The sequence below is a fragment of the Cnephaeus nilssonii genome (genome assembly GCF_951640355.1).
Source record: "Cnephaeus nilssonii genome assembly, chromosome: 6".
Taxonomy (NCBI): domain Eukaryota; kingdom Metazoa; phylum Chordata; class Mammalia; order Chiroptera; family Vespertilionidae; genus Cnephaeus; species Cnephaeus nilssonii.
Genome location: NC_137077.1, coordinates 102456393 through 102481335, shown reverse-complemented (window position 1 = coordinate 102481335; position 24943 = coordinate 102456393). Strand labels below are relative to the sequence as shown.

At 44.5% G+C, this 24943-nt stretch overlaps 1 protein-coding gene across 9 annotated transcripts in view; it reads right to left on the bottom strand.

Annotated features, from left to right (window-relative positions):
* The window catches only part of IFT88 (intraflagellar transport 88), a 208697-nt gene that overhangs the window by 171970 nt on the left and 11784 nt on the right, over positions 1-24943 (bottom strand). For all 9 annotated transcript variants that reach the window (XM_079775667.1, XM_079775659.1, XM_079775663.1 and 6 more), the window contains exon 3: positions 681-743. In XM_079775667.1, coding sequence (XP_079631793.1) covers positions 681-743 — 63 coding nt within the window. The remainder of the gene's footprint in view (positions 1-680; positions 744-24943) is intronic.

Sequence of the window (24943 nt, the reverse complement as noted above, 5' to 3'; positions counted from 1 at the left end):
GCACTTTCTGAGCAGCACTTCAAAACGTACAAAGAAGTGGAAAATTGGGTCTCTGAATGGTTTGCCTCAAAACAAGGAAAGTTCTGTTGGGATGGTATCCACAACTTACCTGAAACATGGGGGGAATGTGTAGCTAGCGAAGGACATTACTTTGAATAAAGCACTTCTGATGTTTCTCTTGAAATTATCGTGTTTTCTTTGATGACAAAATCCGCATTAATAACCAGAACACCTAGTACTCGCAATAGCTAAGAAGTGGAAGCAATCCAAGCGTCCACAGAACACAATGTGGTCCATCCATACAATGGACTGTTATTCAGTCTTAAGAAGGAAGGGAATCCTTTCACATGCGTGAACCTTGAGAATATTATACTAAGTGAAATGAGCCAGTAACAAAAAGACAAATACTGTATGATTCCACATATATAATGTATCAAAAGTAGTCAACTTTACAGAAACAGAAAGTAGAAGGGTGGTTGTCAGGGACAGGGGGAAAGGGAATGGGGAAGTTTTTTAATGGAAACAGTGTTTCAGTTTGGGAAGATGAAAAGGTTCTCAAGATTGGTTTCATAACAATGAGAATAAATATATTTAACAATTACTGAACTGTACACTTAAAAATGGTTAAGATGGTAAATTTTGTTGTGTTTGTTTTATCACAATAAAAATAATTTACTTACTGGAGGTCTTCTGCCATGGTTGGTTCTCACAGCTTGCTGAAAAGCTGTGTCATTCTCCAATTCCTAAAATGAAAAGAAAATTTAACATTCAATATGAAGTGAGAATTTTTTTTTTTAATGTTGAACCTCTGCCCAGCCAGAGTGGTTCAATTGGTTGGAGCATCTTCAATGCACCAAAAGGCTGCCGGTTCAATTCCTGGTCAGAGTACATACCTGGGTTGGGGGTTCAATTCCCGGTCAGGGTGTGTACAAAAGGCAACTGATCAATGTTTCTCTCTCACATTGATGTTTCTCTCTCTCTAAGCATGTACTCAGGTGAGGGTTTAAAAAAAAAAAAGAAGAAGAAGAAGTTGAACCTCTTCAGTTTGGTATTCATGATACTCTCTAATTCATCTTACCCCATCTGTTGATGTTCAGTAGGGGCTCATAGTCTCCTATCTTCAAATACCCCTCCTTCCCACTGCCCAAAATATTAAGGCTCCTTCCTCTGCTGGGAGGAGGATTACTGATAATGTTGTTCAATTGTAAGGACACTTTATTGGACACTGTTTAAATGGTGGCATCATTATGTCTAAAGATCAAGTTTACAAGGATATGGCCTTTCTCCTGTTCCTTTCCTCCAAGTAGGAAAGAAAAGCAGGAATACAGAACTCCTCTCTCTCTTCTTTCGTGTGTGGGGCTCTGGCTTAGAGGAACTGCCTTGGGGAGAGAAAAGGAAATATTCTCCACAAGCAATGGGGCAAACACTTTCTCTTGTTCCATCTTTGTTTGCCCAGGTGAAAATGACTTCCTCCCTCCGGAGCAGTGAAGTCTGAGATTCAGACAGGAGTGAACCTGGGCAAATGGAGGGCTCCATGGAGTCCAACCTATAAGGTCATTTGGAATCAGAACCTCAATTGAAATAAAACGTTATGCTGAATCGGTGAAGATATTGCTTCGGCATATGTCTGAGATTTTGCTGCCTGTGGATTCCTCTAGTATTTTTATGGTTTCCCGTCTTATGTTTAAGTCCTGTATCCATTTTGAGTTTATTTTTGTGTATGGTGTAAGTTGGTGGTCTAGTTTCATTTTTTTGCATGTATCTGTCCAATTTTCCCAACACCATTTATTGAAGAGACTGTCTTGACTCCATTGTATGTTCATGCCTCCTTTGTCAAATATTAATTGAGCATAGTGGTTTGGGTCGATTTCTGGGTTCTCTATTCTATTCCATTGGTCTATATGTCTGTTCTTGTGCCAGTACCAGGCAGTTTTGAGAATAGTGGCTTTGTAATACAGCTTGAAATCTGGTATTGAGATCCCACCTACTTTGTTCTTCTTTCTCAGGATTGCTGCAGCTATTTGGGGTCTTTTTTTATTCCAGATGAATTTTTGGAAAGTTCATTCTAGGTTGTGGTACATCTACACAATGGAATACTGAGCTGCTGTAAAAAGAAGTAATTCTTATCATTTGCAACAGCATGGATGGACCTGGAGAGCATTATGCTAAGCGAAATAATCCAGTCAGAGAAAGATAAATATCACATGATCTCACTCATTTGTGGAATATAATGAACAACATAAACTGATGAACAAAAACAGATCCAGAGACAGAGAAGCATCGATCAGACCATCAAACTTCAGAGGGAAGGTAGGGGAGGGTGGGGGTATGGGGGAGAGATCAACCAAAGGACTTGTATGCATGTATATAAGCCTAACCAATGGACACAGACACCAGAGGAGTGAGGGCATGAGTGCGGGGAGGGTGGAGGAGCAATGCGGGGATAAGGACACATATGTAATTCCTTAATCAATAAAGAAAAAAATGTTATTATGCTTTTCTGACTCCTGACCTGTACTCACATTCTCCCTTAGGAAATTTGAGGAAAGGAACAACTGTCAACAGCAAAATATGAGTGTTTCTGGGTTCCTTGGACAAAATGCCATTTTACTCCCAAAAGGAGTCTTACCAACAAATAGTCTAACCTGTAGGGAGCGGTTATAGGGTTAAGCCTCGGACTGACGGACTGACGTGCTCGCAATGTCGCAAACAAGTCCCAGCTTGAAAGGCACAGTCCTCTAAGCATAATTAAGCTTGATCTTGTGACTGCTCCCTAGATCTTTCCTGGGTAGTTAATGGGCTGTGGGAGGGGCAGCCAAATCAAGTGAAACTTACAAGAACATTGTAAATTACCTTGTTTACCCCTGCCTATCTGGATCTGTTCTGTGGCCTCAGCCAGGCACAGAAGATCCATCTAGACCCACCTATTCTCTTTGTCTGTCTTTTCTTCATCCTTCGCCGGCCCTCCCTCAGGCTCGCTGAACCCTTGGCTGTGCTGGCGCGGCACACTAACCAGCCTTTACTTCCTACTCCTTTGCCAACACCACTCTAGCTCTAATGCTTCATATACAACGTATGTGCAATTCTTATATGAGCCTCTGATTTATTTCAATCTACAGTAGTCCCCCCTTTTCTGCAGTTTTGCTTTCTGCCATTTCAGTTATCCAAGGTCAACCACAGACTGAAAACATGAATCATTCCTTTGTCCAGAGTATCCACGCTGTATATGCTCCCTTCCTGTTAGTCACTTAGGAGCCATATAAGTTATCAGATTGGTTATCAGACTGACGTAGTATATAAGTGCTTTTGTTCAAGTAACACTTATTTTACTTAATAATGTCTCATTCATCTCTCTTCATATCATCACGAAGGCATTTTATCATCTTACATCGTCACAAGAAGGGTAAGTACAGTATAATAAAATTTTTTGAGTGAGAGAGACTATATTTGAGGGAGGTCATGGTTTGACTCCTGGTCAGGGCATATGGCCAGGTACTGGGCTCAATCCCCAGTGTGGAGTGTGCAGAAGCAGCTGATCAATGAGTCTCTCTCATCATTGATGTTTCTTTCTCTCTCTCCCTCTTCCTTCCTCTCTGAAATCAATGAAGATATATATATATTCATAAAAACAAAAACAAAACTACCCTGAGAAGTAGCCATGCAGCACTGTAAGGGACACCAAAGGAACACAGCTGAAATATCTAAAGGAAGCCCCCTTGCTGACAGGACTGCAAAGGATGCTGCCAAGTCAGAGAACTCTATAGTGGCCCTAATTCTATATATTTTTCTTCTGTACATCAAACCAAGTTATGACCCTGATGAAAACACCTGGGCAGAAAGGCCAGGTTTTTCCCTAAACAATGAAGGATGGTAGATGAGAGATCAAAAACTGCTGTTCCCGCCGAAACCGGTTTGGCTCAGTGGATGGAGCGTCGGTCTGCGGACAGAGGGGTCCTGGGTTCGATTCCGGTCAAGGGCATGTACATTGGTTGCGGGCACATCCCCGGTGGGGGGTGTGCAGGAGGCAGCTGGTCGATGTTTCTAGCTCTCTATCCTTCTCCCTTCTCCCTTCCTCTCTGTAAAAAATCAATAAAATATATTTAAGAAGGAAGGGAGGGAGGGAGGGAGGGAGGGAGGGAGGGAGGGAGGGAGGGAGGGAGGGAGGGAGGGTTAGGGAAAACTGCTGTTCCCAACTAAGGATCAATGGAAAATTATAAAATGCTTTCATGACTCTCTCCATCTAGGTCAAGATGCCACATACTCTTTAATATAAAAAATCTTCATTGAGAGGGGCCTATCTCAAGCCATAAAAGAAGTCACTCAAGCCTGTGTTCTCTTTTCCGTTCCCACCCCCATCTTCCTAAGCACATGCAGAGAAGGGGTACCTTCCCAGAAGAAGATTGGCAAATAGATTTTATACAAATGCCTCCCTCCCAGGATATCTGCTAGCTCCTAGTATTCAGAGACATTTTTCCTCGATGGGAAGAGGCCTTTCCCACCCTGAACGAAAAGGCAGTGGAGGTAACCAGAGCCCTCCTTAAGGAAATCATTCCAAGGTTTAGACTGCCCAAAGCCTCCCAAGTGACAAATACTTTTATTTTACTGTACGATCACCTGGGCCCTTCCTTTGTGGCCAAAGTCACCCAACAAACAGCCAAAGCCCTAGACGTTAACTACCACTTACACAGTTCATCAGGCCTGTCTTCAGAAAGGTGGGAAAGGCTAAGCATGCCTTAAAGAAAACCGTGGCAAAGTTAGGCCATGGGACTTTGGAGACAGGGCTTTGGCTCTGCCCACGGTCCTCCTAAGGCCCAGAGGAGCTCCCACGTCACACTTAGAACTAAGCCCTTCTCTAACCGTTAGATCCCTTGCCCATTGTCATAGTTTGGCCAAAGGGTAGGGGGAGAGAGAGTGCTTGGCATATATTCCATGGAGAGTCAATGGCTACATTTTCTTTTCTTTTCTTTTTTTAAAAAAAAAAAATATTTCTTTATTGATTTCAGAGAGGAAGGGAGGAGAGAGCGATAGAAACATCAATGATAAGAGAGAATCATTGATGGGCTGCCTCCTGCACAGCCCCCACTGGGGATCAAGCCCGCAACCCAGGCATGTGCCCTCGGCTGGAATCGAACCTGGGTCCCTTCGGTCCGCAGGCTGACGCTCTATCCACTGAGCCAAGCCGGCTAGGGCAATGGCTACATTTTCTATGACCACAGTGGCATTCCCGTGGCCACACTTCCATGGCTTAAATGCCTACCGCAAGGTCTGATAAAAGCAATCTCTTCCCTGTAAAACTAGGCATAGTAATAGCTTCTAGCTATTGTGTGTCCTGGAAGTTTCACCATCATTTAGTTCTACTCAACTCTGGATCTACTGCTGTAGATAGTAAATTCATTCAATTATCTTAAATAAACTATTTGTTCGTGTAAAAAAAAAAAAAAAAGAACTCAGCCCTTCTCACACGTTACACAGGACGCCCTTCCTAACCTCTGACATATATTGTGACCCAGAAGTCTAGGAGCAACTTAAATATATCATCCATCTGACATGGAAAATAAGACATTTTTTTGTGTGGGGGGTGGGGGGTGGAGGAGAGTCCAGCAGCCTGACTGTACCTGGTTAATCAGTATCCCTAATGCACATTCCTGTTAGCCTATAGGCTAGTCACTGCCCCTTCCTTAACACATTAAGCGCCTAGCTTGTTTTGTCTTCTGGACGGAAAGTATAGTGTCAGTCACCGGTGACTGACTGGGCGCTTAACGTGTTCATTATCTGGTCTTGCAAGACCTGTTTACCTAAATACTCCCATTTTACAGAGGCCATAAACCATGAACAGTACACAACCCCTGGAGGGGGTTATCAGTGCTGGAGCCAGGCCAGACCTTTAGGTGTGGTCTCACAGCCCCCATCCCAGCACACGGAGCTTTCTGCAAAGCCTGAGAAAGGTCAGGAAGTCTGATCCTTATTTGGGGGACAAAGAAACCAAAGGGTATAAAGAGAAAGCTTCCTCCATATTGGCTTGCTCAGGATTTGGAAACAGACTCCCCTGAGTCACGGTACTAGTACATCTGGAAATAAATGGGTTTTTCCTGTATCTCTGGGTACTCCTGTGTATTTTTTTGGTCACCTGGTAAATTCTGTAACAAATCTAGGATAGGCACAAGAGGCTCTCCAAAAATAAGGCAATTAAATCCTTCCATCCCTAGGGAACACATCCTCTCATAGGCCCAATATATCTCATGGGGACTGGTTCCTTCTTAAGATTTGGAAGGAAAGCTCCCCAGAGGCCCAGTTAACTCCAAAATGGAAAGGCCCCTACCAGATCTTGCTTGCCACCCCCACGGCAGCCAAGCTACCTGGTATATTATCCTGGACACATTTATCTAGAATAAACCTTTCTTTCCTGAACCTCTGCAGAAGGACAACCACACTGTGAACCCCTGGAGGACTTAAGAAACAACCCAAAGAAGTCTCCTTGACCTATAAGTAAATGATCCACCACATGGCCACTGAGATTTTAGGTCTTTTTCTTTGCTTAGGGTTTCTCTTAGCCCTCATTCTTTTCCTCACTCGTGCATCACTAAGCATCCCACTTAGCAACTATATCCCTCGCTCTTAAAATGGTAATTCTAGCCCTACTTGTTTTACTTCCCCCATTACCCTACAGGGATTAAAGACAAAACTCTCTTGTCAACCTTACAAATATCATCACTTTAGGAAACAATCTTTCTGTGTCTCTGCCATTCCCACCCACAGATCAACACCATAGGCCTTGAGTGTATCCCCGGAGAGACCAGCCCAGACCCCGATCCTCCTTTCAGGTTCCCCAAAGCACTTAGAAAGCCTCACCCTCTGGAGGTCCATCTCAGTATCACTAAGACCCCCTTGGGCTGTGTTCACCTCACTCTACCTTATAATCATACCGAGAAAATGACTATACACATTTATTTGTTCTTCCCTCAACATTACTTGGGTCCCCTGCAATACACGCACCAATAAGCCCACACTAAATCGAACATTTCCTGGGGTTTCACCACCCCTACTATCTTTTCCAAGACCTTTGATAGATACCTCACAATCCTGACAGCTTAACGTCACCCACTTGTGCCCTGCCTCCCACAAAATTTTTGATAAAAAGAAAATACAACCTCCTTCTGGAAGATGCACTTATTGGGAGGAATTTGTAAACCAGGCTTAAAAACTAATTTATCACATTCCTTGAGCTTGGAAGGCCCCTATGGGCACAGAGATGACAAACTAACAGAAGGGCCACTTTCACTGTCCTGTAAGGGGGGGTGGCTCTTCTGTTAATTTGGCATCTCTGGGCCGCTAGGGGCCTTACTCCCTGGCTAAACTACACATCACCTGGGACAGCTTGTGCACCCCAGGATATGTCTTCCTTTGTGAACATCTTAAACACCAATTCCCCTATGACAGACAGCCCCAAGGAGCTTTACTACTCCGTTCCTGGCCTTGGCCTACTGCATAGACAACTCCCAATTCAAGGGACAATGCACTCTTGATCTTATCAGGGCCCACAGGAGCGGGAATAAGTGTTCACAATATAATCTCCCCAACAAGAACCAAAAGAGCCATAAGCCTCATCATAACAGGCATAGGAATGACAATTGGCATAGCCAGCCCTTGGATAAGATTCAGCTATCATGAGGTAGCCTTACACAATCTAACTCAGGCCCTAAAAGACCTTGCTACCAACACAGGGGAGGCCCTACAGGGAATTCAGGAATCCTTAGATTCTCTAGCTAATGTAGTTCTAGACAATAGACTTGCCCTAGACTACCTCTTAGCCAAACGGGGAGGCATCTGTGCAGTCATTAACAAAACCTGCTGCACATAAGTAAACAAATCCGGTCAGATTGAATGTAATATCCAAAAAATCTACAAACGGGGGTCCTGGCTTCACAGGTATAACTAAGAAACAGATCTCGATGTCCTTTGGAACATGATTAAAAAAGTTCTCCCTTCTTTCACCTGAGTATTTCTACTCATTGGTCCATAAGTAACTATTCTCCTTTTTTTATTTTTATTATTTGGTCCACGCCTTTTTAATCTTCTTGTTAAATATTTATCTTCTAGATTATAATAGTTTCATGTAAAAATGATCATAATCCAAGGATTCCAGACCATACCTCAACATCCAGGGGATATAGGGCTTGGGCCCTTAGATCAGGCAGGAAGAGATCTTCAATCCCAGGCTAGGCAGGGTCTATACCAAATCTCAGCCTGAAGCAACTACAGAAGAAACACCAACCCTTCATTTCCCCAAATGATTATGGGATTGAAATCTCTCAGGGGGAATGTAAGAGTCAGGAAATTTAGAATAGGGAACAAAGGCCTCAAGGTCTATCCCTCCCCTTTTCCATCCTGGATATGACTTTTTCTGACCACCTGTTCCCCACGTGCCCCTTCCAATTTCCTGTATTTAAGATAAACAAAAAACATCCTCAAGCAGATTCAACAGCCTTATTGACAGACAAATGTCAACAGGTCATTATAATATCACTAGTGGCCTGGTGCACGGGGGAGTGGGGGGCGTGGGGGGGGATGTCTCTCAGCCTGGCCTGCACCCTCTCCAATCTGGGACACCTCGAAGGATGTCCTACTGCCGGTTTACAGGGATAGGGCCTAAACTGGCAGTTGGACATCCCTCTCGCAATCCAGGACTGTTGGCTCCTAACCGCTCACCTGCCTGCCTACCTGATTGCCCCTAACCACTCTGCCTGCCGGCCTGCTGGCCCCCAATTGCCCCCCATCGCTGGCCTGCTGGCCCCCAAATGCCCCCCCCACCAGCCTGATCACCTCCAACTGCCCCTTGTGCCAGCATGCTTGCCCCCAACTGCCCCCCTGCTGGCCTGCTCACCCCCAACTGCCCCCCTGCTGGCCTGCTCACACCAAACTGCCCCCACTGTCCTGATCACCCCCAACTGACCCCCACTGATGGCCAGCTCACCCCCAACTGGGCCCTGCTGGTCTGCTCACCCCCAACTGCCCCCCCTACTGGCCTGATCACTCCCAATGGCCACCACCCACAGGCCTGATCACCCACAACTGCCATCCCATCCTGGCCTGATCACCCACAACTGCCCTCCCCTCTTGGCCTTTAACCGCCTCTACCTAGGCCCCGCCACCAAGACTTTGTCCAGAAGAACGTCCGGAAGGTCTCCCAGTCTAATTAGCATATTACCCTTTTATTAGTATAGATAGAGGCCTGGTGCATGGGTGGGGGCTGGCTGGTTTGCCCTGAAGTGTGTCCCGGATCAGGGTGGGGGTTCCCTTGGGGCGTGGGGCAGCCTGGGTGAGGAGCCTGTGGTTATTTGCAGGTCAACCACACCTCCATGGGGTGAGGGTCCCTGCGGGGGGGGGGAGAGGGGTGTGTGTGTGGCCAGCCTGGGTGAAGGGCTGATGGCTGTTTTCAGGCTGGCCACACCCCCTTCAGGGTGGGGATCCCTGCTGGGGTGCCTGACCAGCCTGGGTAAGGGGCTGAGGGCCGTCTTCAGGCTGGCCACCCTCCCCACCCCCGTGACCCAGGCTCCCAGCCCCTCCTTGAGCAGAGGCCAGGGCGGGCTGGAAGCTTGGCTTCCTCCGTCGCCAGGGGCAACCCAGGCCTCCTGCTTGCTCCAGCTCCATGGCTGCCGCCATCTTTGTTGGGTTAATTTGCATACTCACTCCTGATTGGCTGGTGGGCATAGCAGAGTGATGTTCAATTTGCATGTTTCTCTTTTATTAGTGTAGATTAGAATAAATTTACATTGCAGTTTTGGCACCACTCCACTGAATCACCGTGACAGTTCCAGGAGGACCAAAAAGAAATCACTATCCAGAGGGGAGGGAGGAGGACAAACTGCATCAGCAGTCACCCCACCAGCATCAGAAGCTGAAGTCCAACCTATGCCACCCTCACCCACATTATAAAAACCTTCTACCCAGACCCCATTGGGGTACCTAGTCCTTTGCGTTCATCAGTGCTCCCTTCTCAAGTGAATACTTTTAATAAATTTACTGTGCTTTGCTGAATCTTTCTGTCCTGTCCTCAAATTCTTTCTTGTGTGGTGACAAGGATCTGGACCCAACTATGAAGTTGCAGCCTCCCTTGGCCTCCCTGGTGCCCTCTGGCATGACATTCATATAACTTTTATTACAGTATCCTATCTAATAATAGAGTAACATGTAAATTACCATCACTCCGCTACGCCCACGATTGGGCGGCGGGAGGCTGGGGGGCGGGACTCGAGGTGGCCTATCCGGCCATTGAGAGGCACGAATCCGCTGCCACTGAGGGGGGCTATCCTGCTGTTGAGAGGCGCAGGGGGCAGAGCGCCTCTCAACGGCCAGATCCGCAGCCGCTGAGGGGGCCTGCCGCGGACACCCAGCTGCGCCTCTCAACGGCAGGGTAGCCAGGTGTCCGCGGCAGCCCCCCTCAACAGCAGGGTAGCCCCCCTCAGCGGCCGCGGACCATCAAAAGTGTGGGAGCTGGGTGCCTGTCTGCTCTAGCACCAGGCCTTTCAGAAGCCTCTGCCGAGCCGGAGGCTTCTGAAAGGCCTGGTGCACCAGCGGACAGGCACCCAGCTCCACCGTGAAAAGCGAAAGCATGTAGGGGACCCTACACGTGCATGATTCAATCAAGCACTGGGCCTCTAGTATTGTTATAATTATTCTATTTTATTATTAGTTATTGTTATTATCTGTTACTGTGCCTAATGTATAATTAAACATTACCATAATATGTATGTACAGGAAAAAAACATAGTATTTATAGGATTCAGTACTATTGCCAGTTTCAGGCATCCTGGGAGACTTGGAACATGTCTTCTGTGGATACTATATATTCCACAAAAATATAGTTGGTTATTAAAAATAAATACAGGCCTGGACTGTGTTGTTCAGTGGTTAGAGCATTGGCCCATGCACAGAAGGGTCTTGGGTTCGATTCCCAGTCAAGGGCACATTCCTGGGTTGCAGGTTCGATCCCCTGCCCTGGTTGGGGTGGTGCATGCAGGAGGTAACCAATCTATGTGTCTCTCTCACATTGATGTTTCTCTCTCTCTCTCTCTCTCTCTCTCTCTCTCTCTCTCTCTCTCTCTCTCTTTCCCCTACCCCCTCACTTCCACTCTCTCTAAAAATCAATGGAAAAAATATCCTAGTGTGAGGATTAACAAAAAAATAAATAAAAACAAAAATAAATAAATAAATACAAACAATACATTAAAAAGGAGTCAATATCAATTCACTTTTTAAAACTATGCAGACAATTAAAGTAAAATTTTTGTATAACCAGGAGTTAATACTGTGCACTTTAAAAGTTTTATGTACAAGCATCCTTCTTTAATTTTTACTTAAAACAATCTTTAATACCTTGCATATCAGCCACATAAAATTAAATAAGTACACAATTCTTGGTTAGCTATAGGAACTAGGCAACTTTCACATGAAGTATATAACCAAAGGCAACCTTTAGCATAACTGATTTTAGTATTTCAGCAGATTTTTTGGAAAAGGAAGTCTTCTAGTATTCCTAAACTATTAGTAAAATTTGATTGATCAGCTCAATGAATTCTGACAAACTAAAAATTGTCAACAAATTTTCCAATTACAAATACAAACACAACTTTTGTAATTTTTTCTTTTTCATTAACAACTTGCATAATCTATGGAACATTTTAATAACTGTCTCATGTAATTCAGTTATATATTAAACTTATTATTATTCCCATTAAGTAAGAGAAAAGAAAACCATGGGTAAAGTAAAGCAAATATTATTTTTATTTTACTATATGATTTATTTTTGTTTCTTATATTCGGAATATTCACTCCAAATGAAACAATGAAGCCACACTGTGATGACCTAAGGAGTTAGGAAGTTTCTCTGGTGCTTTAAAAACGAGCATATTCATGAACTATCTACATTCCATTTCTTGGACTCTATCCTAGAAAATGTTTGATCAAAATATAGAAAATTATTTATGCATAAATTTGTTCATTGCATTGTTGTTATTTATAGTAGCAGAAAACTGGCAATAAATATCCTATGACTGAAAATAGTTACAAACAATTTACTTCAATTTTTACTATCATGAGATGCCTACAATGTAGCTGTATGTAAAAAAAGCAAACAGAAAAGTAAATGCTATTTCAATTCAAACATGCTAAAACTCTATGTATGAAGGAAAGTCAAAGCAAACATTAACTGTAGTTAGTTTTGAATAATATAATTATGGGTAATTTTGTTTTTCAATAATGAGCATGTATATTTTTATAAATATAATTTATTTTCTTTATTGATATTAGATAGAGGAATGGAGAGAGACAGACAGAGACAGAGAGAGAAACATCCATCTGAGAGAGAACTATCCATCGGTTGCCTCCCATACCCACCCTGACCAGGGATCGAACCCGCAACCCAGGCATGTGCCCTGATGGGGAATCGAACCCACAACCTGTTGGGAGACCAGATGTAAGCTGACGCAGTGTCCCCTGACTTGTTTCGATCTAACTTGTTTTGATGGCACTTTCCTATTGTCAGCAGATGAGCAGAATAGAGAGACCTTTCATAGTTTATCAAAAGTCTGTAAATATTTACCGAGAACTTGGCCTCCTGCTTTATCTTAGAGATTAAGAAGAACAGAGAGTACATTCCTCTTTGTTGACCTCCTATTCAGTATTTGTGTATAAAAGGCATTACGCGGTTAATAAAAGTAGCTGCAGTAGCTCGCCGGCTTTGCAGAGCCGCAGTCGATCGATGACTACCTGCAGACTCCTCCCGATCCCGCTGTCCTGTCTTTCTTTCTATTCTCAATTCCCACCTCCCTACCTCAGCCCGGTTCAACCTGTCAGGCTGGCCCTGACAACAACCTTTTGGTATATGGGACCACACTCCAACCAACTGAGCCACACTGGTCAGGGCTATACATAGTACTTTTATAACTGGGAGAAAAGAGGAGATTATCAGTGGTTTTCATAATTTATACTAATGTAGGAAAATGCCTATGTTTTCATGCAAATTTTTAAAAAGGAGTCTATATAATCCTGTGTGTGTGTGTGTGTGTGTGTGTGTGTGTGTGTGTGTGTGTTGGGAGGAAAACACCTACGTAGTAAAAGACAAGGAATACAGCAAATCATCAGGTAATATGTCTAATACAGGTAATCTTTGAGTGACAGGACTTATGTCATTCATTTTTTTCTCCAATCTTCTGTATTTTTCAAATTTTCTACAATGATCATTATCTCCTATATTTTTGTTTCATACAGAGTAAGTAAATGGTTTCTATTTTCTTTCTAGGTCTCAAATTCATAGACTACCATTTTTCTCTAGAGGAAAATATAATTTGAAAATGACTATATGAAAAACTTCAGTAGAAGAGCATGAGATTTCCTAAATTAGTTAAAAGTCCTATAAATGCTAATATTTGATTTTTACACACTAACAAGTAAATTAGCTCCCACATCCTTCATCCTTTTTTCACACACCAATTTAAGATGAATTTATAAAGAGGTTTTTTGTTTTTTCTCTCTTAAAATTGGGAAACTATAACTCAAAATGATGTAAAAAGATTTTAAATATTCGTTTTAGTAATAATTTCACTTTTTTAATAACTACACCACGAAATATAGATATAGATTTGTTGACATGAGTGGATATTAATAAAAGAGAAAATCCAGAAAAAAAAAGCACAGAGTATGACACCATTTTATCCCAAACTATAGAGATATACACATATCTGCATAAGAAAATGGAGAGATGATCGAAGATGGCTGTCGACGGGAAGGCAAGCTACAAGATAGTAAGTGAGAGAATGAAAGGAGAGTGTGTGGACGTACAGGGACTGTCTATTTGTGACTGAGGGACAGCTATATTCCAAGGGACTGTTGGGGACTGCCGGACAGGGCTCCCCTGACCGGGCAGCCTCCACTGCTGCTGCAATCTCTTAAGGAGTGACCGGCTCTGCCGCGGAGACCGCACCACCTTGAAGGGGAGAGGGGCTGTGATCGGACGCCTAGCCTTACCTTTAATTGGGAAGAATTGGATACCTCCCAGGACCCTACAACCACAACACCCAGGGCCCAGCTGCAAACCCACAAACACCGGGTCTCAAGGACCGCGAATACAACGGACTCAGATAAGCTCTGCACCTTCTCACGGAAAGGTCAGATTTCACCCAGAGAAAGGTGAGGTCTGTGATCCAGGCTGGAGACATAAAAGGGCACATAGAGGTTCAGAGGAAGTCTGCACCCCACAAAATCCACGGATAATGGGGCCAGCATAGTCTGCAAATGTGGAAGGGGGTCCACAGGGCTGCTGATAGAAGGGAACTCTAGAAATCAACCCATGGCTGGGCTGGGCACAGAAAGGCAGCCTGAAGCTTTACCAGTAAACCGACTGTGCAGTGCCAGGGGGGAAAGATGTGCGCAGAGACGTGAGCAGAGTCGCGTGCAGTGCCGGGGCGAAAAAGTCACGAGTTCACGCACTTACTCTGGCTCTTTTTTCTCTTTAAATCCTTGCTTTTGATTACTAAGCCCAGTACATAGGATCACCCAATTAAAAACACTCTCAGAGACTGCAGGGGAAAGTTGTTTTTGTGGAACCTGGGGATCAGAGCGGGGAGAAACGATCAGAAAACCAGCTCTGGGGCAGTCCAATCCCCCAAACCAGTATTAAGTGCGACAGGGAAGATAAAATCTAAATACTGGCTAGAGAAAAGTTATAGCCCCAGAAGTCAATCCAGAAACACTGCCACCCAGGGGTTGAATCACACACTGACTCTTGTGTAAATACAACCACAGACAGGCTGAGTAACAAAGAAATACTGCCTGCTTGAAAATAAGATTGTGGCCTGTGACACAGAGGACCTGTGGAATGCAGGGAACTTTAATATTGTCCTGACTACCTGACAGGAAACAGGCATGCCAAACAGAACAGTAGAGGAAGTGAATGACCTTCACTACTGCACATTTTTATTTTTTATCTTTTACTTAAGAAACTAAATTTTTAAAAATTTTTTCACTTGATTTTTACCTTTTTAATTATTATATTTTTATTTTTAATCAGTATTATTACTACTATTATTTTACCTTCTTTAAAAGTGTTATTTTATTTCATTCTGGGATTAGTGTTCTACATTCTATTTTCATTTTTCATTTAGCATCATTGTACTCTATCTCAACTTTACCTTTACGCCAACACTCCCTTCCTCACCTTTCCCCTTTGCTTGTCCTATTTCTCTTACCCTATTCCTCCTTAAGATTTTCCCTATTCCTTCTTTTTACCACGATAAAAATTCATCCTGCTTATATATCTAATTTCTGATCCCCTGCTCCAACTCCATACACACTTATCTCTTCTCTTTCTTCAATATCCAAAATTTTTTTCTCTCTTCCCTTCTTTCTTTTTGTTGTTGTTGTTTTTATTTATAATTTTTGTTTTACATTGTTTTGTTTTGCCCTTCTTTCTCTCTTTTCTATTGTTGTTGTTAGTTTGACTGTTGATTAAACTGGTTTTTTTGTTTGTGTGATTGTTTCTCTTTTTTTTTCTTCTGTTCTTCCACCACTCCTCACTTGTTATTAGTTGTTGTTTGTAGTTTGCATTCATATCTGGCTGTTAGTTGTTTGCATTTTTTTGGAATAGTTGTTGTTCCATTGGAGTTTTCTCCCCAGATAAATAGTTTTTCCCCCTTCTTTTTTATTCTCATTCTTTTCTCTCTTACTTGTTTTCCTTTTCTCAATATCAGTTTTGCACTCTTTTTTTATCCCCTAATTATCTTTTCTCTGGTGGCCACCTTTATTTGGGGTTATTAGTATCGTGAATACATTTGTATTCAGTGCCTTGTACGTTGTGCCTTGTTGTGATGTATTTTGTGCCTTTAAGTCAACAAAGGAGAGAGAGAGCTACATAACCAGACAACCAGAGAGGAGTGATCATGGGGAGACAAAGAAAGAGCCTGCATACAAAACAAAAGGAGGCATCACCAGAAAAGTAAGTAAACGAAATGGAGGCAAGCAATATGTCAGAGAAAGAATTCAGAGAAATGGTAATAAGGTCGCTGAAAAGGTTGGAAGACAAATTCAACAGTATATGTAAGAACCAAGAGGAAATGAAGAAGAACCAAGAAGAAATGAAAAATGACATCACTGCAATAAAGAACTCAATAGAAAGCATCAACAGTAGACTAGAAAAGTGGAAGAACACATCAGGGAGCTAGAAGACAAGGTAGGAAAAAATACCCAAGCAGAGCAGCATCTAGAAAGAAAAACTTAAAAAACAACAGGAGAGCCTAAGGGAACTTTGAGACAACAGAAAATGAAACAACATCCACATAATAGGGGTGGCAGAAGGAGAGGAAACTGAGCAAGGAATAGAAAACCTGCCGAGACTGGTTTGGCTCAGTGGATGGAGCGTCGGTCTGCGGACTGGGGGGTCCCAGGTTCGATTCCGGTCAAGGGCATGTACATTGGTTGCGGGCACAACCCAGTGGGGGGTGTGCAGGAGGCAGCTGGTCAATGTTTCTCTCTCATCGATGTTTCTAGCTCTCTATCTCTCTCCCTTCCTCTCTGTAAAAAATGAAAAAAATGTATTTTTTTAAAAAAGGAATAGAAAACCTGTTTGAAGAAATCATGACAGAAAACTTCCCTGATATAGGGAAGAAAAAACTCACACAAGTCGATGAAGCTCACAGAGTCCCAAACAAAATGAAACCCAAAAGACCGACGCCAAGGCACATTATAATTAAACTAGTAGCCCATTTGCAAGAAGAATCCTGCAAGCGGCCGATGCGGCCTTGTGCGCTGCCGCTGCCTTTGTGGCCGCCGCACCTGCACCCGCTCACCACTGCCGCCCGCCCCGCTCCGCCCCGTTCCGCTTCGCTCTGCCCCAATCGGGCTTTCCCTCTGGCAGCCACCTTGCTTTCTGCTTTTCCTCCCTCTTCCTTCTAAGTTGTCTTCAGTCTTCACTCCTCCCTCCCTCCCTCAGCGTATGCAAATTAACCACCATCTTTGTTGGGTAATTTGCATACTCGCCCTGATTGGCTGATGGGCGTGGCTTTGGCTGGTGGGTGTGGCTTGGGCGTAGCGAAGGTGCGGTCAATTTGCATATTACTATTTTATTAGGTAGGATTGGCAAACACCAACGACAAAGTAAGAAGAATCTTAAAAGCAGCCAGAGAGAGACAAAAAGTTACCTATAAAGGATCCCCCATTAGAATAGCGACTAATTTCTCAACAGAAACACATCAGGCCAGAAAGGAATGGAATGAAATACACAAAGTTATGCAAAGGAAGGCTCTGAATCCAAGAATACTGTACCCAGCAAGGCTATCAATCAAAATTGAGGGTGAAATCAGGAGCGTCACAGACAAAAAAGGACTAAGGGAGTTTATCACCACCAAACCAGCAATGCAAGAAATGCTAAAGGGTTTGCTGTAAAAAGAAGAAATAGGAAGCAAAGAAGGAACACAGGAATAAAAAATAAAAATGGCAACAAACAAGTACCTATCAATACTAACTTTAGCCGAAACCGGTTTGGCTCAGAGGATACAGTGTCGGCCTGTGGACTGAAGGGTCCCAGGTTCGATTCCAGTCAAGGGCATGTACCTTGGTTGTGGGCACATCCCCAGTAGGGGGTGTGCAGGAGGCAGCTGATCGATGTTTCTCTCTCATAGATGTTTCTAACTCTCTATCCCTCTCCCTTCCTCTCTGTAAAAATTCAATAAAATATATTATAAAAAAAAACTAACTTTAAATGTAAATGGATTAAAATGCCCCAATCAAAAGACATAGGGTAGCTGAGTGGATAAGAAAACAAGACCCATATATCTGCTGTGTACAGGAAACCCACTTCAGAAAAAGGACTCACACAGACTGAGGGTGAAGGGATGGAAAAGGGTATTTCAGGTGAATGGAAATGAAAAAAAAGGCTGGGGTAGCAATACTTGTATCTGACAAATTAGATCTCAAAGTGAAGGACATAACAAGAGATAAGGAAGGCCACTTCATAATACTAAAGGGAGCAATCCAACAAGAAGAAATAACTCTGGTAAACATAAACGCACCGAATACAGGAGCACCAAAATAAATAAAAAAAACTTCTGGAGGATATCAAGGGAGAGATTGACAGCAATACAGTCATAGTAGGGGAATTTAATACCCCACTATCACCATTGGACAAATCCTCTAAACAAAAAATCAGCAAAGAAATATCAATCCTAAATAACACACTAGATCAGATGGAATTAATTGACATCTTCAGAACATTTCACCCTAAAGCCACAGAATATACATTCTTCTCAAGTGCACATGGGTCATTTTCAAACATAGACCATATATTGGGTCACAGGCAAAGTCTCTTCAAATTCAAGAAGCTAGATATCATATCAAGCATCTTTTCAGATCACAATGGCATAAAACTAGAAATCAACCACAATAAAAACAATCCTCTCTAATAAAATGGTAATATGCAAATTAACCATCACTCCGCTACATAAACCACACCCACCAGCCAAGCCACGCCCACCAGCCAATCGGGCGAGTATGCAAATTAACCCCAATCCAAGATGGCTACAGCCACAGAGAGCAAGGTTTCCCAGGTAACAGAGTAAGCCAAGCTTTCCATAGCCGTTGCAGGCCTGAGCCTCCACTCAGGCTACAAAGTTTCAATTATAGAAGGTAAACAAATTCAAACAAATGGCGGCAGAATGGAGCTTGAGAGAGCAGGCCAGGGTTGCCGGCGGCAACAGGGGAAGCAAAGCTTTCCGCACATCCTGGCCGGGCTCACCCGCTTAAGGCAACAAAGTTTCAATTGTAGAAAGTGAATTAACTGCCACAGAAATGGCTGCCGGAGCCCCAGGCTTGGCTCCGCTCCAGGCTACAAAGTTTCAATTGTAGAAGGAAAATAAATTCCAGATACCAGGGCCTCCCCTTGGGTTGTGAGGGGGCGTGGCCGGCCTGCAAACCACCACAGGCCCCTCGCTCAGGCAGCCCCACACCCCAAGGGAACCCCCACCCTTATCTGTGATACCCTTCAGGGCAAACCAGCTGGCCCCCACCTGTGCACAAGGCCTTTATCCTATGTAATAAAAGAGTAATATACAGATTGATCATCACTGCAACACACAATATAGCTGCCCCCATGTGGTCAAAGATCCTGCCCCCATGTGGACACAAGATGGCCACCAGAAGATGGCCAGCAGGAGAAGGCAGTTGGGAGGCACCGGCCTGCAAGGGAGGGCAGTTGAGAGGGACCAGGCTTGCAAGGGAGGGCAGTTGGAGGTGATCAACCCTGCAGGAGAGGGCAGTAGGGGTGACCAGGCTGGCAGAGTAGGGAAGTTGGGGGCAAACAGGCTGGCAGGGGAGCAGTTAAGCATCAACCAGGCTGGCAGCAGAAGTGGTTAGGGGCAATCAGGAAGGCAGGCAGGCAGGCAAGCAGTTGGGAGCCAGCAGTCCTGGATTGTGAGAGGGATGTCCGACTGCCCGTTTAGGCCCGATCCCACCAGGAGTCCCAGATTGGAGAGGGTAGAGGCTGGGCTGAGGGACAACCCCCTGCCGTGCACGAATTTCGTGCACCGGGCTTCTAGTAAAAAATATAAAACATCTGGAGGCTAAATAGCATGCTATTAAACAATGACTGGGTTACCAGAGAGATCAAACAAGAAATAAAAAGCATCATGGCAACAAACGACAATGAAAACACAAGAATCCAAAATCTATGGGACACAGTGAAGGCAGTCTTGAGAGGGAAGTTCATAGCTCTACAGGCGTACCTCAAAAAACAAGAAACAATGGTGCCGAAACCGGTTTGGCTCAGTAGATAGAGCATCGGTCTGAGGACTGAAAGGTCCCAAGTTCGATTCCAGTCAAGGGCATGTACATTGGTTGTGGGCACATCCCCGGTAGGGGGTGTGCAGGAGGCAGCTGGTCGATGTTTCTCTCTCATCGATGTTTCTAGCTCTCTATCCCGCCCCCTTCCTCTCTGTAAAAAATCAATAAAATATATTTTTTTAAAAAAGAAACAATGGTAATAAATTATCTAACCCTACAACTCAAAGATTTTAGAAAGAGAGCAACAAGAAAAGCCCAGCGTAAGTAGAAGGAAGGAAATAATAAGATCAGAGCTGAGATAAACGACAGAGACAAAAAAAAACCAAGCAAGCAAACAAACAAAAACAAAATACAAAAGATCAATGAAACCAAGAGCTGGTTCTTAGAAAGGATAAACAAGAATGATTAAATTCTAGCCAGGCTCACCAAAAATCAAAGAGAGAGGACCCAAATAAACAAAATCAGAAATGAAAGAGGTGAAGTAACAACCGATCCCACAGAAATACAAACGATTATCAAAAAATACTATGAACATCTCTATTTCAACAAAATGGACAACCTAGATGAAATGAACATCCTCTCTAATAAAATGGTAATATGCAAATTAACCATCACTCCGCTACATAAGCCACGCCCACCAGTCAAGCCACGCCCACCAGCCAATCAGGGCGTGTATGCAAATTAACCCCAATCCAAGATGGCTACAGCCACAGAGAGCAAGGTTTCCCAGGTAACAGAGTAAGCCAAGCTTTCCATAGCCGTTGCAGGCCTAAGCCTCCACTCAAGCTACAAAGTTTCAATTATAGAAGGTAAACAAATTCAAACAAATGGCAACAGAGTGGAGCTTGAGAGAACAGGCCAGGGTTGCCGCCGGCAACAGGGGAAGCAAAGCTTTCTGCACACCCTGGCTGGGCTCACCCGCTTAAGGCTACAAAGTTTCAATTGTAGAAGGTGAATTAACTGCCACAGAAATGGCTGCCGGAGCCCCAGGCTTGGCTCCGCTCCAGGCTACAAAGTTTCAATTGTAGAAGGAAAATAAATTCCAGATACCAGGGCCTCCCCTTGGGTTGCCAGGGGCCGTGGCCGGCCTGCAAACCACCACAGGCCCCTCGCTCCGGCCGCCCCCCACCCCAAGGGAACCCTCACCCTTATCTGTGACACCCTTCAGGGCAAACCAGCTGGCCCCCACCCGTGCACCAGGCCTCTATCCTATCTAATAAAAGAGTACTATGCAGATTGATCATCACTGCAACACACAATATAGCTGCCCCCATGTGGTCAAAGATCCTGCCCCCATGTCGACACAAGATGGCCACCACAAGATGGCCAGCAGGAGAGGGCAGTTGGGAGGCACCCGGCCTGCAAGGGAGGGCAGTTGTGAGGGACCCGGCCTGCAAGGGAGGGCAGTTGTGAGGGACCAGGCTTGCAAGGGAGGGCAGTTGGAGGTGATCAACCCTGAAGGAGAGGGCAGTTAGGGGTGACCAGGCTGGCAGAGTAGGGAAGTTGGGGGCAAACAGGCTGGCAGGGGAGCAGTTAAGCATCAACCAGGCTGGCAGCAGAGTGGTTAGGGGGTGATCAGGCTGGCAGGCAGAAGTGGTTAGGGGCAATCAGGAAGGCAGGCAGGCAGGCAAGCAGTTGGGAGCCAGCAGTCCTGGATTGTGAGAGGGATGTCCGACTGCCCGTTTAGGCCCGATCCCGTGGGATCGGGCCTAAACGGGCAGTCGGACATCCCTCCAGGAGTCCCAGATTGGAGAGGGTACAGGCTGGGCTGAGGGACAACCCCCCGCCGTGCACGAATTTCGTGCACCGGGCTTCTAGTATTCTTACAAAAATACAAGCTCCCAAAACTCAACCAAGAATAAAAAAAACCTGAATAGGCTGATAACTACCAAAGAAATTGAAAGAGCGATCAAAAATCTTCCAGCAAACAAAAGCTCTGGTCCGGATAGCTTTACAGGGGAGTTCTACAAAGAATTCAAAGAAGAACTAAAACCTATCCTCCTCAGACTATTCCAAAAAATTCAAAAGGAAGGCACACTTCCAAGCTCTTTCTATGAAGCCAGCATTACCCTAATCCCAAAACCAGATAAATACACCACACAAAAAGAAAACTACAGGCCAATATCCTTGATGAACATGGATGCTAAAATCCTCAACAAAATTCTAGCAAATGGGATTCAGCAATACATTAGAAAGATCATACACCATGACCAAGTAGGATTTATTCTGGGGATGCAAGGATGGTACAATATCTGAAAATCAATAAATGTGATACATCACATAAAAAATTGAGAGACAAAAATCACAGTCATATCTATTGATGCAGAAAAAGCATTTGACAAAATCCAACACCCTTTCTTGATAAAAACTCTCAGCGAAGTGGGAATAGAGGGATCATACCTCAACATAATAAAAGCACTATATGACAAACCTACACCCAACATCATAATCAATAGGCAAAAACTTTCCAATAAGAACAGGACCAAGACAAGGATACCCACTTTCACCACTCCTGTTCGACATAGCACTAGAAGTATTAGCCATAGTGATCAGACAAGAAGAAGAAATAAAGGCATCCAAATTGGAAAATAAGAAGTAAAACTGCCCTTATTCACAGATGACATGATACTATACATAGAAAACCCCAAAGACTTCATCAAAAACTAGACCTAATAAATAAATTTGGCAATATAGCAGGATACAAAATTAACACCCAGAAATCTATAGCCTTTTTATACACCAATAATGAACTCACAGAAAGAGAAATGAAAAAAAACCAATCCCATTTACCATTGCACCAAAAAAATTAAGATACCTAGGAATAAACTTAACTAAAGACGTAAAAGACCTGTACTTGGTAAACTACAGGACATTGAAAAAAGAGATAGAGGAAGACATAAACAAATGGAAGAACATACCATGTTCATGGATTGGTAGAATCAACATCATTAAAATGTCCATACTACCCAAAGCAATCTATAGATTCAAGGCACTCCCCATTAAAATACCAATGGCATATTTCACAGACCTAGAAAGAACTCTCCAAAAATTCATCTGGAATAAAAAGACCCCGAATAGCCACAGCTATCCTTAGAAAGAAGAACAAAGTTGGAGGAATCACAATACCAGACATCAAGCTATATTACCAAGCCACAGTTCTCAAAACTGCCTGGTACTGGCACAAGCACAGACATACAGACCAATGGAAAAGAACAGAGAACCCAGAAACTGACCCAAGCCATTATAGTCAATTAATATTTGACAAAGGAGGCAAGAGCATACAATGGAGTCAAAACAGACTCTTTAATAAATGGTGCTGGGAAATTTGGTCAGATACATGCAAAAAAAATGATACTAGATCACCAACTTACACCACACATACCAAAAACAAAAAAAAAAAAAAAACTTAAAATGGCTAAAGGACTTGAATGTAAGATGGGAAACCATAAAAATCTTACAAGTCTTCATAGGCAGCAAAACTGCAGACATATGTCGTAGCAATATTTTTACAGACACAGATCCTAGGGCAAGAGAGACTAAGGAGAAAATAAACAAATGGGACTATATCAAAATAAAAAGCTTCTGCACAGCAAAAGAAACCATCAACAAAACAACAAGAAAGCCCACTGCAGGAGAACATATTTGCCAATGTGATCTCCGATAAGGGTTTCCTCTCCAACATTTACAGGGAACTCAGACAACTTAACAAAAGGAAGATAAACAATCCAATCAAAAAATGGGCTAAGAAATTTAAAAAGGACATGAAAGGATTTAATCCCTTTCCGTGTGTAGAGGGCCCCCTGGGAAGGCACCTGAGCATTCTATATTGGCCCCTCTTGCCCTTTTGGCCAAGAGGGACCCTCTTCTCACAATCCAATTGCCCACAGCTGTTGCCTGAGCTTTCTGTTCATGCCGAGGTTGAAGCCTCGTGGTGGCTGGTACCATGGATCTGTCTCTCGCCCAGTGGGGTGAGCTGGGCCCTCCCTGGAGAAGAAACCTGGGTTCCCCAAGATATGTGATCAGTGCCGGGGCCCCACCAGCAGGCAAGGGGATCCCAAGGCAGATGCTGGGCGTGGAGGCCATGGGGGCATAGGCTACCAAGGAGACAGAACTGAACCTCACATCACCCTGCTTGGCCCCAGAGGATGGCTGGTTAGCCAGAGACGGGTAAGATTCCTCAGGGAAGGAACAACCTAAGACAGGCACAGTCGCAGAGAGAGAACTTGGGGGTCAACAGTGGTGGGGCACAGACCCTCACCCCCCCCAACTTTGCAGGGGCCTGAACCCTCACCCCTTCTGAGGGAGGTCTCCTGCCCCCATGGCTGCTTCACTTCCCATGCCCAGCTCAAATTGGGACCCAGGTAACAGACAGAGGCTTGGCCAACAGCAGCTGCCCTCTCACTGCAGCAAGACTTATTTGAGAAACCAAGATGGCGGCATAAGGTAAACACCTAACTGTTGCCTACCACAACAATTTTGAAACTACAACTGGAAAACAGAGCGCACACTGTCCAGAACCACCGGAAAGCTGACAGAGTGGAAAACCTACAACTAGAGAAAAACAGAGAGGGGGACGTTGAGCCTCAGGAGCTGCGGAGGTGCGGAGATCCGTGAGTGCGGAAAGGGCGGGCGGCTGAATACACGGCAGGCTTGCTCACGGCGCGCGGAGAGGGAGGGCAGCAGACGCCGCATGGCTAGCTTTCTCGTTTCGGAGAAAAACGGAGCCTCCCAACTGCACTGAGGTCCAGCTGCGGTCGGGGAGAAGCTGGTCTGTTCGGCGGCGGGCGAGGCTTGAAAGCTGCCTTCTCTCAGAGGCGCGCAGCCATTAATTCGGGCATGGAGAACCTGCCCCTCTTAGGGCGGAGCAGACGGGAAACCAAACTTGTCTGAGCCACCCTGAGACTCCGCCCCATCCAAGCTGAGCACAGAAGCTCTCCCAGCAGAGACACTGCTGATCCTCACAGCCAACTGGCTTGGAGATCAACTCCCGCCAGTGATACCAACAATCCCAACCACTCTGAACTCCAGTTTCTGGGGACACGCGGGGGACCCAGACGCCTATGGGACTCTCGGCCATCTGTCGGAGAGTGAGAGTGACTTTTCTGTCAGTGTGGACGAC